Source organism: Crocuta crocuta, unplaced genomic scaffold, assembly GCF_008692635.1.
Source record: "Crocuta crocuta isolate KB4526 unplaced genomic scaffold, BGI_CrCroc_1.0 scaffold87, whole genome shotgun sequence".
In the NCBI taxonomy this organism is placed as follows: Eukaryota; Metazoa; Chordata; class Mammalia; order Carnivora; family Hyaenidae; genus Crocuta; species Crocuta crocuta.
The window spans coordinates 836,698-850,889 of record NW_027532166.1 but is presented as its reverse complement, the minus strand read 5'-3'; the positions used below and the strand labels follow the sequence as shown (position 1 = coordinate 850,889).

At 46.8% G+C, this 14,192-nt stretch overlaps 1 protein-coding gene across 2 annotated transcripts in view; it reads left to right on the top strand.

Moving 5' to 3' along the window:
• The window catches only part of FLNB (filamin B), a 142,650-nt gene that overhangs the window by 75,378 nt on the left and 53,080 nt on the right, over positions 1-14,192 (top strand). For both annotated transcript variants that reach the window (XM_077776687.1, XM_077776686.1), the window contains exons 8-18: positions 232-429; positions 3,047-3,184; positions 4,713-4,839; positions 5,939-6,075; positions 7,589-7,782; positions 9,281-9,394; positions 10,007-10,150; positions 10,329-10,452; positions 10,790-10,950; positions 11,645-11,735; positions 11,995-12,164. In XM_077776687.1, the coding sequence (XP_077632813.1) occupies positions 232-429; positions 3,047-3,184; positions 4,713-4,839; positions 5,939-6,075; positions 7,589-7,782; positions 9,281-9,394; positions 10,007-10,150; positions 10,329-10,452; positions 10,790-10,950; positions 11,645-11,735; positions 11,995-12,164 (1,598 nt within the window). The remainder of the gene's footprint in view (positions 1-231; positions 430-3,046; positions 3,185-4,712; positions 4,840-5,938; positions 6,076-7,588; positions 7,783-9,280; positions 9,395-10,006; positions 10,151-10,328; positions 10,453-10,789; positions 10,951-11,644; positions 11,736-11,994; positions 12,165-14,192) is intronic.

Sequence of the window (14,192 nt, the reverse complement as noted above, 5' to 3'; positions counted from 1 at the left end):
TTCTTGGAACGTCACTTTCTTTTCAATGTAGAGAACTTAGAAAATACAGAATGGGAGAAAAAGAGTTTATGACCCTCCTCCCCCTACCAGAAAACAGCTGTTAGTGTCTTAGTGTGGACCATGACCTTTGGAGTACCTGTCTTCTTTGGTCTGTATTTTGTACCTGAGCTCATTCACAGCATATGTTCTGACAAGGTGACCTGGGCTCATGGAATGCTTGTTCTCTCCTAGGTGCCGGCGTGGGTGACATTGGTGTTGAGGTGGAGGATCCCCAGGGGAAGAACACTGTGGAATTGCTGGTGGAAGACAAAGGAAACCAGGTGTATCGATGTGTGTACAAACCATTGCAGCCTGGCCCCCATGTGGTCAAGGTCTCCTTTGCTGGGGACACCATTCCCAAGAGTCCCTTCATTGTGCAGGTTGGGGAAGGTGAGTGCTGGGATGGCCAACCATATCTGCTTCTGGCATTGAGGCTGACTATGCTCATAGCTGGGCTCTGAGGCCAGGGGAATAGTGGGGGCCACGCTGGACTCACACCAGTCCCCTTTTTGCCAGGGCCCCTTTGGTGGGAAGTGGCTTGCTTTGTCCTCAAGATATTAATATGAACATCTTATTGTGAGCCGTGGGCTGACCTGAGTGCTTGACTTGTATTAACGCATTCAGTCCTCTCCAAAACACTCGTGCAGGAGAGTCATCACTGAAAAATGCAGGACTGAGGCCATTTGGGCAGTTGGTGTCCGTTGGCTGAGGGTAGCAGCTATGGCACTGCTGGTGCCCTGTGGCCTCCACTGCCTGGCATTTACTGGCTGTCAGACACGTAGACAACTGCATCTAATCATCGCATCAACTGGTGTGTTTCAGGTGATAGTATCTCCAGTTTTCAGGTGGAGACACTGAGGCTTAGATAACATAAGGTATCAGTGAGTACGGACTAAGCATTGGTAGAGGTAAAACTCAGGTCTCTGATGACCCCTTGTTCATACTGCTAAACCCCTTCTGCAGCCAGAACATGCATTTTTCTCCAATTTTAGACTCCCTTTCCTTCTTACTTTGTTGTTCTTTTTTTTGTTTTGTTTTCCAACTCTGCTACCTTTTCTAACCAATACTTGCCTTTCCCTGTTCTGTCCTCTGCTTCTGCATCTGTAGAACTGGCTTCCTCTTCTGAATCCTACCTCTGGGTCAGCCTGGACCCTGAAGCTGTTGGCTTCCTAACTGAGAGCACTGAGCCAGAGGCATCTCGCTCGGTAAGGGCTGGTTGAGTGGGACTTCCATGCCAGATCCCTGTGCTACCTGCATACGTCAGCTGGGCCTGTGCTGTTGTGACCTCAAGACGTGACAGTGTGGGGGTCAGTATCACTTGTCTAGCCAGACCCCATACCCACTCTCTAAGTACATTGAAGCATGTCTAAGACATCTCAAAATGGTGGAGGACCTGGTAGTTTTTTTAAACTCTTTAGCTCCATTTAGTGTTTATATGAGCTGAGCAGTTACCCTTTTGATGTTGAGACTATTACCCACATTCAGAATTTCCATGAGTGGTTGTTTTTTTTTAAGACACATCAAAACCCTCTGAGGGAAGTCCTGTCATCCTGTTGTGACTTATTTCTGGTATGACCAACTTTTCTCCTTTTGACAAAGAAAAAAAAACAAGACCGACACATTCATAAACAAAAGTCTCTTTGACATATGCGAGAAAGAATTTTTAACAGCTTTCCTGTTCTAATACAGTTTTCTGACTCCCTCTCACTCTCACTTGTGGACTACATTTTTCATCTTGCGTATCCTTCCATCGCTTGTACTATTTAGCATTTAGTTGATAGAGTTTTTCTTTTGATGTACTAACCTTTCCACTACTTAATTGATTTCATATAAAAAAAGAATCTTTATCCCACTTTCACAATGGAAAACCAATGTCACTGGTCATAAAGTGTGGCCATAAAACTTATGTTCATCCATGAACCAGCTAAAATTTCTAACTCCTAGGATATGGGGATATCTCTTGGGGATGTAGTTCCTTGCCAAATAGCCAGCTGAGGACGTTGCAGGGTGGAGACGCTAGAGGAGGAATTATCTTCTTTCTTTGCAGTAAAGAGTTTCATCCTCTGGAGTCTATGATCTCACTTCTAGCATATAAAGAACTATCAAATGTCAGACTTGGAAAAGAAAATCTACTTAACAAACAACATGACATTTTGTCCATTACTCTCTCATTTCTATACATAAAGGGTTGCCTGAGTTGGAAAAGAATTCCTAGGGTACAAGGATGCATTTTATCAACCATGGAACAGTAGTTTTATGGACCTGTCATGTAGGAAGTACCAGAAGCTAGCTTGGTCCTTAATTTTTAGACTTTTGACTTCAGGGTTTTTGTAGTTTTTTTTTTTTTAATGTTTTATTTATCAGGTTTTTAAAACTAAATCCAAAAATCAAATGGAGAGTGGCGTTTACTGCTAATTGTTGCATTTATAGCCATCCACATTCTGATTACCTGGTGACAGCACTAAAATGTTTGTCTGCCATGGGGTTGAACTGGTCTCTGTTTGAGCTGTCCTCTAGCTCTTCATGTGAAAGACGATCACATTTTGACTTTTAGAAATGGCCTATCCAAAGTTGGGAATGCAGTCAGATGTTTTCAAGTGCTACATTTTTCAAGTAGACTTGAAAAGGTTTGGTCTTTCCAATTACTGGGCCCTTGAGTATGGCAGTGAGATTTAATTCTCCTTCACCACTGAGAGGATAAACGCCAGGACTCAGTGGGTTCTATGGAGCTCAGCAAATGCACGCTGTGCTTCTCCTTCTTTCTGTGCCAAAATAACTGCTCCCCCCCGCCCCCTCCCCGTCCCTCTGCGGTGTGGCCGGACAAAGTAATGTTGTGTCCTTATTTGCTAGTCTGGTGTGTTCCCTGAACGGGACCCTTGGCCTCAGGCAACTGCTGCAGGCTCTCTGTGCAGAGCAAACATTTTCTTGGCAGGTGGCTCCAAGTTACCTTGGCTTGCTCAACTCTAGCGAATGAAAGGTTGAATTGATGTCAAAACTGTGTTTGCAGCCTGTAGTCCAAACGCCTGCCGGGCCAGTGGCCGAGGCCTGCAGCCCAAAGGCATCCGCATCCGGGAGACTGCAGACTTCAAGGTTGATACCAAAGCTGCTGGAAGCGGAGAACTCGGTGTGACTGTGAAGGGTCCTAGTAAGTGCTCCTTTGTTTCCCCGTCTCAGGTGGGACTTCAGCTGGCTTTGCAGCCATGGCGTCTGGATTTCATCCCACAGACAGTTTCAGTTGATCCCAGAGAGCTATGTCAAAGAGTTGAGGCGACCTAGGCTCCCTAGGGAAGGAGGCAGTGATTGATTAGTTATGTCTACCCTGGATACAAGTGGGAACAGGGGTAGCTTGACTGCCTCACATATTAAGGCTTCTGGGAAAAGCAAAAGCAATGATGTAATGGAGTTTGAGAAGTGCTATCCTTGGAATGACAACCTGAAGTGGCTTATTTTTTATTTGAGGAAACCTAGGCTCAAGAGGAAGGGTCTTGCCCAAGGTCACACAGCTCATAAGCATCTGGGCTGGAATTCGAGCACAGTCTCTAAAGCCAGTAATTTTCCCACTACAGGTTACATTTTATAGACTATGAAATTATGCCAAGTACCTAATTACTATGATCAGTGCTTATAGAAGGAGAATAAAATTCCCTAAGATTAAGTTTTCTTTGTAGATAACTGGTGTTCGTGGAGGGGTGGGTTGCACTCTGCAACTCATTCTTCTTCCCTTTTGGGGGAGGGAGACCGCAGACACAAGGTCAGGTGTCTGCTCCACGCGTGTTTTCCGCTGCCACAGATAAGCAGCTCTCCATCGCTGGCCGCAGGTGTAGCAGCCCTCAGCGGTTTTGTGCCTTGTGGGAATGTGAACTTCCCATGCCAAGATTTCTCCCCCCCTCTGTGTTCCCAACAGGCTGGGGCAGGAGTGCTCTGAGCTCTGGAAGGTTAATATTTGATCTCAGAGCACCAAGCTGTGAGGAGGGCTGTGCTGTAAGGGTGGCCAAGGTTCTAGACTGCCCAGACCTGGAGCCAAGCTGCTCTGGGGCTGCCCTCCTTGCTGGCTTGTTGCTACAGGAGCCAAAGAGGCGTTTTCTCTGACCCTGGATTCTCACTTGACTAAGTGGCTTTCCCAGCCAAACCTCAGGGCTCAACATAAAACAAGTTCCTACCTGATGGCTCAGTCTCGAGTTTGTGGGGCAGCCTTTAAAACCTGTCCTCTTAGGGAGAGCATACAAGAACTTCCTCACTTTTGTCATCTGGCTTTAGAAAAAGATGTGCCAGTGCAGTAACCTGAAACTTATGCCAAATACTCCTAAGGGTTCTGTCCCTCCTCAGCTTTGTGAGAGGCTAAGACAGCTAGCTATGTTTGTTAAGAAAAATTGAGATGGGACTAGATTTGTCTTCATATAGACCCAGGGGGTCCTCTCTTAGCTCAGCGAGCCTGTTAATGCCCGTTAGCTGAGAAATCTTCCTTTCCCCCACACTTTGAAGCAGAGATGGATCTGTTTTTAGGCTTGGATTAATCTCCCAGGTTTTGAGCGTCTCACACTCTGAGGCAACCCACTTCGTTCTCCTCCGTGGCTTATGTCTTGTAGATATTGCTGTCTTTCTCCTCTTGTCTTTTGGATGCTTGTTCTGAGCCTAGAATTGCATTGGAAAGATGGTGTGCTTTCTTCCCACAGAAGGTCTGGAGGAGCTGGTGAAACAGAAAGGCTTTCTGGATGGAGTCTATGCATTCGAGTATTACCCCAGCACCCCGGGGAAATACAGCATCGCCATCATGTGGGGGGGACACCACATTCCAAAGAGGTGAGTCTCTAGCTGGAGTTGCGTCTTCCCTGGAGGCGTGCTCAGTCCAGGGAAAGAGATCTGCTTTGTTGAAAACTTTTTTTTTTCTTTCTCATAGCAGCACACAGACATTTGGCCTGTTCTCAAAAACAGCAGAAAGTCACTGTGGTTTCGGCTGCCTTGCTTTAAATCAAATGCTGGCGGTTTGGGGCTGGGGTGGGGGGTGGGGGGAAGCAGGGATGCCAGAAGGAGCAGTAATAGAGAGCAAATGGGCTGTGTGTCTATACACCCTTATATAAACTAAGATTCTGTTTCTTTCAATGTGTGCCTCTGTTCGGGAATGCCATGAGGGTAAAGCCTGCCATGGTTTACATTAAAATTCTCTACGTGAGTGCAGCCAGGAACCAAGGGACGCGGTTTCCAGCTTTGTCTGGTGGGCATCACAGCTACCCTCCCCCGTTCATGTGTTTTCCAGCTTTCCTGGGGGCAACTTTAAACTCTGAATAAATTCCATTTACCTTGAGAAATATCTGGGCATTACAGGGTTCTGAGAATCCAAGCAAACTTTTTTTTTTAAGATTTTTTTTTAAAGTTTATTTATTTACACAATCTCTACACCCAACATGGGGCTCGAATGAGCCCCGTGTTCTACTGGCAGAGCCAGCCAGGCACCCCTCTAAGCAAACTTTCTTTTTTTTTTACTCTCCCATACCAAAGTTAAAGCACATTCATTCACATAGGAGATAAAGCCCATTCAACCTATTCAACCTGGTTTTCTTCTTATAACATAAGCAAGATCTAGAAAAGTATGCTCTCTCTTACCATCCAGAGCTCACAGTCTGGTGAAGTCTACACTCAAGGGGGAATGATCAGAAGGATTATGTAAGGCAGTGTGTCTTGAGTGCCCACCCAGTGGCCACCTGAGTGCCCAGAGGCAGCCGCAGTCCTTTATATTGTTGACATAACAATGACTGTGGGGGCATCTGTGTGGAGGAAGGGCTTGGCTAGACATTGGGACTGTAGGTAAAAGGTGTGGAAAAAATATGTGTAAATACCTTATGGCTGTTTTTAGTCCCTTCTTTGCTCTTCTTTAATGCTTTTTCTGTTCCTTTTCTCCTAGCCCTTTTGAGGTTCAAGTTGGCCCCGAAGCAGGCATGCAGAAAGTTCGTGCATGGGGCCCTGGCCTCCATGGTGGGATTGTCGGGCGGTCAGCAGACTTCGTGGTAGAGTCCATTGGCTCTGAAGTGGGGTCTCTGGGTAGGTGGAAACAGCTGGCCAGTGGCTTCTGGAAAGCTGAGATTACATGAGGCTTGGTCCCAGTGTCAGGCTGAGAATTGAGGCTTCCTCCAAGCCTCACGACCCTTAGCCCCCTCGCCTCCTGACCATCAACAGCCAAATCTGGATACGACTGTGGGATTGGAATTTTCATTTTCCTCTTGCCCTTCAAGTTGCCCTTTGCCTCTTCATTCATTCATCAGCCAGACCTCAAGGACAGAGATTTTTCTACGGATGTTGTGCTTGAAACAGCGCTTGGAACATAACACGCGCTCCACAATAATTCTTGCCTGAATTCTTAGTTTAGATGAATGAATGAATTTTGCTGAAATTCGAAATTTGGGAAATATTCTTTGGAGCATAACAGTATATTTTATTTGTTTTATTATTATTATTTTTTTAGTTTATTTATTTATTTTGAGAGAGGCAGAGAGAGAAGGAGATAGAGTATCCCAAGCAGGCTCCACACTGTCAGCGCAGAGTCGGATGTGGGGCTCAAACCCATGAACCATGGTATCATGACCTGAGCCAAAGTCAAGCGTCAGATGCTCAACTGACTGAGCCACCCAGGTGCCCCAATTTTAAATACACATCTGATGTAAATAGGGTCACTTTAGCTCAGTGGTCAGTAAACCTCTATAAAGAACCAGATAGCAGATATTTTAGTATTGTGGGCCGTATTCTTCCTGCCGGAGCTGTTTATGTCTGCCATTGTAGCACAAAAGCAGCCACAGAAAATATAGAATTGAAGGAATGTGGTTGTGTTCCAGCAAAACCTTATTTATAAAAAGAGGTAGTGGGTCAGTTTGGCCTACTGGCTATAGTTTGGTGAGTGTCTGTTTTAGGTAGTAAAAATAAGCAAGCCAGGAAAAATAAGAAATCACCTTTAGTGTTTCCTTCTAGAGAGATAATGAGTGTTTTGGTATATTAAACCTTTTGGCATATCCTTCCAGATGTTTTTCTGTACATGCACACCTAAATATTGATATGCCACAAAAAATATCTAGGACTAATCTTTATATCTTGTGCCTCAGATAAATAATAGGCTATGTCTTGATTTTTCATGGCTTCTTTGGCATTCCATTGCATGGATATTTCTACCATTAGGCTTTCCAGCTATTTCCATGGTTTTCTGATAGAAACAATGCTGAGAACATACACTTTGTACCTCTGTTTACACATATCCTTGATTATTTCCTTCAGAAGAAAACCCGGAAGAGGATTTGGTGGGGCGAAGGGTGGGCATTGGTTTAAGGTTTTGGTTGACTTTCCTTATTAGATGATGTTAAAAAAAAAAGAAAAACAAGAAGCATAGTATAAAATCCAGCCCCTCCGCCTCTAGTGGAGAATCAGTAAGCTTGGTCTTGTGGGAAAGGGACACAAACAGATTGCAGTCATCTGACTGATGCTTGGGTTTGAGGGAGTGAGTTGGTAATAACATAGAGTAGGTTCTTTCCTCCATGTAACCAGGGGTCCTTCTCACCCTGTCCCCCAGGGTTTGCCATTGAAGGCCCCTCCCAGGCGAAGATTGAGTATGACGACCAGAATGATGGCTCATGTGATGTCAAGTACTGGCCCAAGGAGCCTGGCGAATATGCTGTTCACATCATGTGTGATGATGAAGACATCAAGGACAGCCCGTACATGGCCTTCATCCACCCGGCTGCAGGAGACTACAACCCAGATCTGGTGAGTCTGTCTGTTATGTTTCCATACTCTCTTCTTGGCTCCTGGCCCTCTCTGTGGTACCCAGAGAGTCACCTTAGGCTGCATGTTGAGGGATGGCAGAGAGGAGCCATTGAGAACTTTGGAAGGACACTAGTCTGAGGTGGGACCCTGGCAATACCACTTAGTACTTTCTTTCTTCCTTTTTTTTTTTTTAATTTAAAAAATACTCATTTTATTTTTAATTTTTTTAAACATTTATTTATTTTTGAAAGACAGACAGAGCATGAGCAGGGGAGGGCAGAGAGAGAGGGAACCACAGAGTCTGAAGCAGGCTCCAAGGTCTGAGCTGTCAGCCCAGAGCCCAATGTGGGGCTTGAACTCACGAACCACGAGATCATGACCTGTGCCAAAGTTGGCCGCTTAACTGACTGAGCCACCCAGGCACCCCACCACTTAGTACCTTCTTTTTTTTCCAAATATTTTTTATTTATTTCTAGGAGAGAGAGAGAGAGAGAGAGAGAGCGTGAGCAGGGGAGGGTCAGAGAGAGAGGGAGACACAGACTCTGAAATAGGCTCCAGGCTCTGAGCTGGCAGTCCGCACAGAGCCCGACGCGGGGCTCGAACCCACGAACCACGAGATCATGACCTAAGCGAAAGTCGGACGCTTAACCGACTAAGCCACCCAGGCACCCCCACTTAGTACCTTCTTAATGCTGGGCAAGTCACTTACCTCTCTGACTCTTTATCCTTTCTCTATAAAATGGGAATGATAGTAGTATCTGCTTCCTAGGATTTCTGGGATGATTCAGAGAGCTAACATGCATAAAGACAGCCCTTAGCCCAGTGGCTGGCCCATCCAGGGGGCTGTGGAAGCTGCTCTTGATAAGTTAAAGGTGTTTTTTTTCTCCCCAGCTCCCTTCTCTTAAAGTGGAGCAGTGTTTCTAAGAGGTTCTGTCAAACTCTTAGGAGGCTGATAAGCATCGAGTCTGAGGCTGCCTGGCACTAGGAGGGTACGTCCACGCCACGTGTGATGCTGTGGCCCACCTGGGCAGCTCCTTGTAGGCTGATGTCGGTCTGGACTGGCTGCTATCCCTCTTTGGCCAGTTGCTAGTCTTTTGCTCCCTGGGAGCTATAAACTTTTGGAATGTCTGTGGTGAAGGTTCTGAGCCCCCTTCAGAGTGAGAACACTGAAACTAAGCGTGGCTGGAGGTCCATGTCCTGGTCACTAGAAGTTCTCTGTGTCAGCTCAGAATAAGGCAAGGAGCCCCAGGCTAGTTTGGGGCCTGATGTTTGAAAATTTTCTTCCACTTGGCAAGTTAATGATACTATTTGTAATTTTTGAGTTAGATCCGGCTGGAGCATTTTCCTTCCCTAACCAATCATCCTGTTACGTAAGTTCTGTAAAGCCAGACATGGGGTGTTCTGTTCTTGACTCATTCCCTGGTGGTCACTGGTCATTATATAGGAGTGTTGTTGGGGCATGGCAAAGAAGGAGAATTATTATTGGCCTTTGCCCCAGGTCCAAGCATACGGGCCAGGTTTGGAGAAATCGGGGTGCATTGTCAACAACCTGGCGGAGTTCACCGTGGATCCTAAGGATGCCGGAAAAGCTCCCTTAAAGATATTTGCTCAGGTGAGTTTCCAGGGGCTACCTGTGCAGGTAACTGTCAGGTGACAAGATCTGTCACCATAGTGGCAAGTTGCTCAGTTCATCTGACCCTCCGTTCACTCATCCACACCGTGGGAATAATGCGAATATTTATCTCATGGGGTTATGTAAGAGATAAATGACATTCTAATATGTAAAGCAAGGTGCTTTTCTCATCTTCGGGATTTGTATTCTTTGGAAACAAGGCTTGATTTCAGATTTCCCAGTAAATGTCCTTCAGTGTGGCTGAAGCTACCTAGTCCATGATGGGAGGTTTGTAAACAAGAATTTATTAAATATATTTATCTAACTTAATTGAATTTGGCCCAAGGATTTAAATGCAGGAATTAAAATTAAGAAGTATAGCGTGGCCAACGGCTTGTTTTGGGGCCATTTTGCTCTTACTAAAATCAAATAAAAGCAGGCAGTATTTATGTCACCACTTATGGTGACTGCATTGTGAGAATGTGGTATATCATAGTTGTTCCATGACTTGATTGGGTAGTGACTTGATTGTTTCTGGAAGCTATTTTGGCCCTGTTTGAGGAAGACAATGTGAGGGTCCAGTTTCTGTTCTTAGCCTCTGCTCTTTTGCAGGATGGGGAAGGCCAGCCCATTGACATCCAGATGAAGAGCAGAATGGACGGCACATATGCCTGCTCGTACACCCCGGTTAAGGCCATCAAGCATACCATCGCTGTGGTCTGGGGAGGTGTGAACATCCCACACAGCCCCTACAGGGTAGGTTGTGAGGCAGAATCCTGGCCATTGTATGAAAAAGCCAAGTCCTGTGGCAGGTCTGGGCTGCATGCCTGATGGCCAAGGAGATCTATCCTTTCTAACAGTATTAACTAACAATGTTTCACTGGATCCACGTGGAGGAAAACTTGGTTATAACTTTCTTCCGTGTTCTCTTTAGGTCAATATCGGGCAGGGTAGTCATCCCCAGAAGGTCAAGGTGTTCGGGCCAGGTGTGGAGCGAAGTGGACTGAAGGCAAATGAGCCTACTCATTTCACAGTGGACTGTACCGAGGCTGGGGAAGGTGAGAGGGGGCTTCCCCCAGTGCATCATTGTTGCTTCTTGAGGAAGATCATTCTTTTCATAATGTTTGAAAGGCAGTGAACTTTGAGCCAAGAAATAGTTCACCTGAATAGGTAATTGTTTGCCTAATGAGCCACTGTGTCAGTTCCTTGGTCATATTTTTGCTAATCTTCCATCCCGTCTCCAAATCCCTGACTTAGCACCATCCCTTTGTCAGGCTTGTTACTGGAAGCTTTCCAATTGATTTTCTGGGGCGTTAGGTGAGCTGAGCTGCAAGTGATTGTGTGGGACATGCTGTTTCTTGTAAGCCGTTGCGCTCATAAGCTGGTCTGTTCCAGGTGATGTCAGCGTTGGCATTAAATGTGATGCCCGGGTGTTAAGTGAGGATGAGGAAGATGTGGACTTTGACATTATTCACAATGCCAACGACACGTTTACGGTGAAATATGTGCCTCCCGCCGCTGGGCGATACACTATCAAAGTTCTCTTTGCATCTCAGGTGTGTGTTTGGGCCTGGGTTCTTTCTGGTCACCTGTGTGCATATTTCCTTTTTGTTTTGAGGGGAGGCTTTTAGCAATAGGGCATTATCTTGAGAATTCTGCTCAATAGTTCCTGTCTGGTTCCTTAAAACCATGAAGGAGGGAAAAAAAACAACCCCCAGGACTAAGTTTTTATTCCTTTCTAACCAAAGTGCGGCACAGTGCATTCAGTGGTTACAGCAGGGCTCAGGAAGGAGGCTGGTCTGTTAGAAACATTCATCAGGTTTTTGACTGGAATGTAATGAACTTCTAGAAGTGTCCTTAGCTCTGAGCTGTACCTGGAGGACATTTCCGTCCCCCTGACCTCATATGTTATTGTTGTTTTGGGTTTTATTCTTGGTAGTATTTCTTGCATCCTAAGTACTCAACCTTTGCTGTTAAGGGCTCAGAGTTTTGGATTCATTTGTGGGAAACCATCCCTTAGCTGTGCAGTAAGCAGGTCAAAGCCTGCGATGTAGGGTTCCAGGCATTCGTAAGTGACCCCCCGTTAGCCTCTACCTGGGGCTCGATTAGAAGGCTTGGCCCATGGTGACAGACCTTTGCTCGCCACCGTCCCCCAGAGTCACAGAGGCCTCCCCCTTCATGTTGGGCAGAAGGCTAAGCTCTGGCGGCCGCTTCCGGGGCTTTCCTGCTGAGACAGTGTCTTCCCTACAGGAAATCCCCGCCAGCCCTTTCAGAGTGAAAGTTGACCCTTCCCATGATGCCAGCAAAGTGAAGGCAGAAGGCCCAGGGCTCAGCAAAGCAGGTAAGATGGCTCCTGGAGGCCTCCTACAGGCCAGTGCAACGGACTTGTTTGGCCCAGGGACCTCGAGGGACTCATCTCCACCAAAGGCAGGCATCTGTCGGAGCAGTACTCCTGCCCGAGTTGCTGGCAGTGGCCGAGCACCAGCCCCTGTCGCTGACAGCCTTGGTAGAGCCGGTGCTGAGGAACCCGTCAGACTGGTCGTAAAAGTGAAACCCATTCAACCAGGCCTGTCTCCTCACTTCACACTGTATCCTTCCAGGTGTGGAAAATGGGAAACCGACCCACTTCACTGTCTATACCAAAGGGGCTGGAAAGGCCCCACTGAACGTGCAGTTCAGCAGCCCCCTGCCCGGAGACGCCGTGAAGGACTTGGACATCATCGACAATTACGACTACTCCCACACCGTCAAATACACACCCACCCAGCAGGTAGGGCTCTTCCCTGCCCCCCACGCAGGCCCCTTCCCTCTCAGTGCTGTTCTGGGTGCTTTGGATGCCAAGGCTGTGGTCTGTGCTCTGTCGTAGTTAGTACTCCTCTGTGGGCAACGGCTTCTCACGCCTGTCATTCTGAGCCTCTCTGGGAGGTTCTGGCCAAAGGCCTGGTTGGTTCTGTGAGGAGGGCCTGAAGGTTTCCCTAAGAACAAGCTGGAAGCTAGCCCGTATCTCCCCATCCCAGTCTCCCACCTCCATTTTGGGTTTTAGCAGAGAAACTGTGAGCTCTTGGAATTCAGCACCTAGTATCTCCCTCTTATTTCACACACATCGCTCATCCTTACCAGCTGCCTTTCATTTAGTCTTTTCTTAATTACTTACAGGGGGAGGAATGGCCATGACTTTGTTTTTCCTCACTGGCCCTTTTACAAGGTGGTGTCGTGGGTCTCTCTCAAAGAGAATTCAGCCTTTAGTTCCTCAGCCCTGAAATAGTATATTTAGGGCCCCAGATTGTTCCCTTTGACAAAATTCAGGAACACAGACAGGAGCTGACCATCCAGGCCACTTGGCTCTGATTATTCTAGGCAAGAAGCACCAAGAAAACACTCTGTCTGCATATGAACTCATGTTAATTTGTTCAAAATTTCGCCTCCTGGCCATACCTCTGGGGTCTGAGGAACAACAGATAACCCTCAAGAAAAGCCTGGATTTTGTTACTTATGCATAGTGTTCGACACGGTCATTCAAACTTCTCAGATTTCTTCTTTCCCGAGGAAAACAGTCCCCTGTGTGAGGTGCCCTTGGCAGGAAAACAGGGGTGATGCTTTCTGCAGAAACGCCACCTGAGAAGCATCACTGCTGCTTGGCCCTTTCAGGGAGGAGATGCCCAAAGTCTTGAGGGAAGGAATGAGGGGTACGGTGAGGATTGGGGGGTGACGTAGGTGTCCCCTTGCTCTGGGGCTACACCTCCTAGGAGATGGAATCTTTACTCTGGAGAGCATCCCTGGCAGTGGGTGGGGTCCTCTGGGGCAGCTTCTCATGTGCTGCAGTACAGATGTGGCCTCTTATCTCCAGATGTGCTTCTTCCTATGGTTTTTGTTTTGTACCTTAATGAGGGGTTCATTATTAGTGGTGGTAAAATTAATGCTTTTTAGGTAGAATACCCTTTACTCAGCGGGCTGTTCAGTGCTTAATGGGTAATTATCTTCCTGCTGACGCTTCAGAGGGCTCCTGGGAGCCTCACCATTGGGAGCACCGGCTTGACATCATCCTTGTTGCCAATTCTCCACATTCCTTAGGAGAAGGTACCAGAACGCATGGCCACACACACTGATCAAGGTCACAAGGTCTTAGTTAGACTCTTCTAAAAACATTCTGAGACTCCTGCTTTATCCTATATGTATAAACCTTTCTGGGTTTTGGCTCAGCCACGACAAAGTAAGTTGCAGACATTAAGACAGAGTCAGGTTTTGACCTGCACCCCCAGAAAGGGCTTCAGAACCTGTTGCCCTAAATGACCCAGCTGCCAGTTGGGACAGGGGTGGAGGCTAGAGTGGGAGACTTCTTACTTCAAAGTCACCCTAAGGTCAAATTCATCCAGTTCTTGGGATGACAGCAGGTTTGAGGGGTGTCGGTAGGCTCCGTGGCCATTTGGAGCTGTTTGTTCAGATGCTGCCTATCCCGTGTCCAAGGAGCCTGGCTGCCTCCGCTGTGAATGGCTCACGTGGCTCTTCTCTGGTCCTTCTGGTTTGGTGCTTAGGGCAAGGTTTGTGTTCCACTATTTAGGTAACTTGCAGTTCCGCATATTTCTCTGTGGCAAAGAAAACAGATTGGATTTCTTCTCTTGGTCTGTAAATTTCCCAAGGATGGGATATTATGTCATATATGTGTGTGTCATATATATCTTTGCACCCCCAGTCTTGAGCACAGAGCCTGGTGCTCTAGGTTCTCCACATGGATTTATGGCTTAAAGCGTGAATGCCCCAAGTAGAGCCTCTCCTCACAAGCAGAGACAACATATGAACC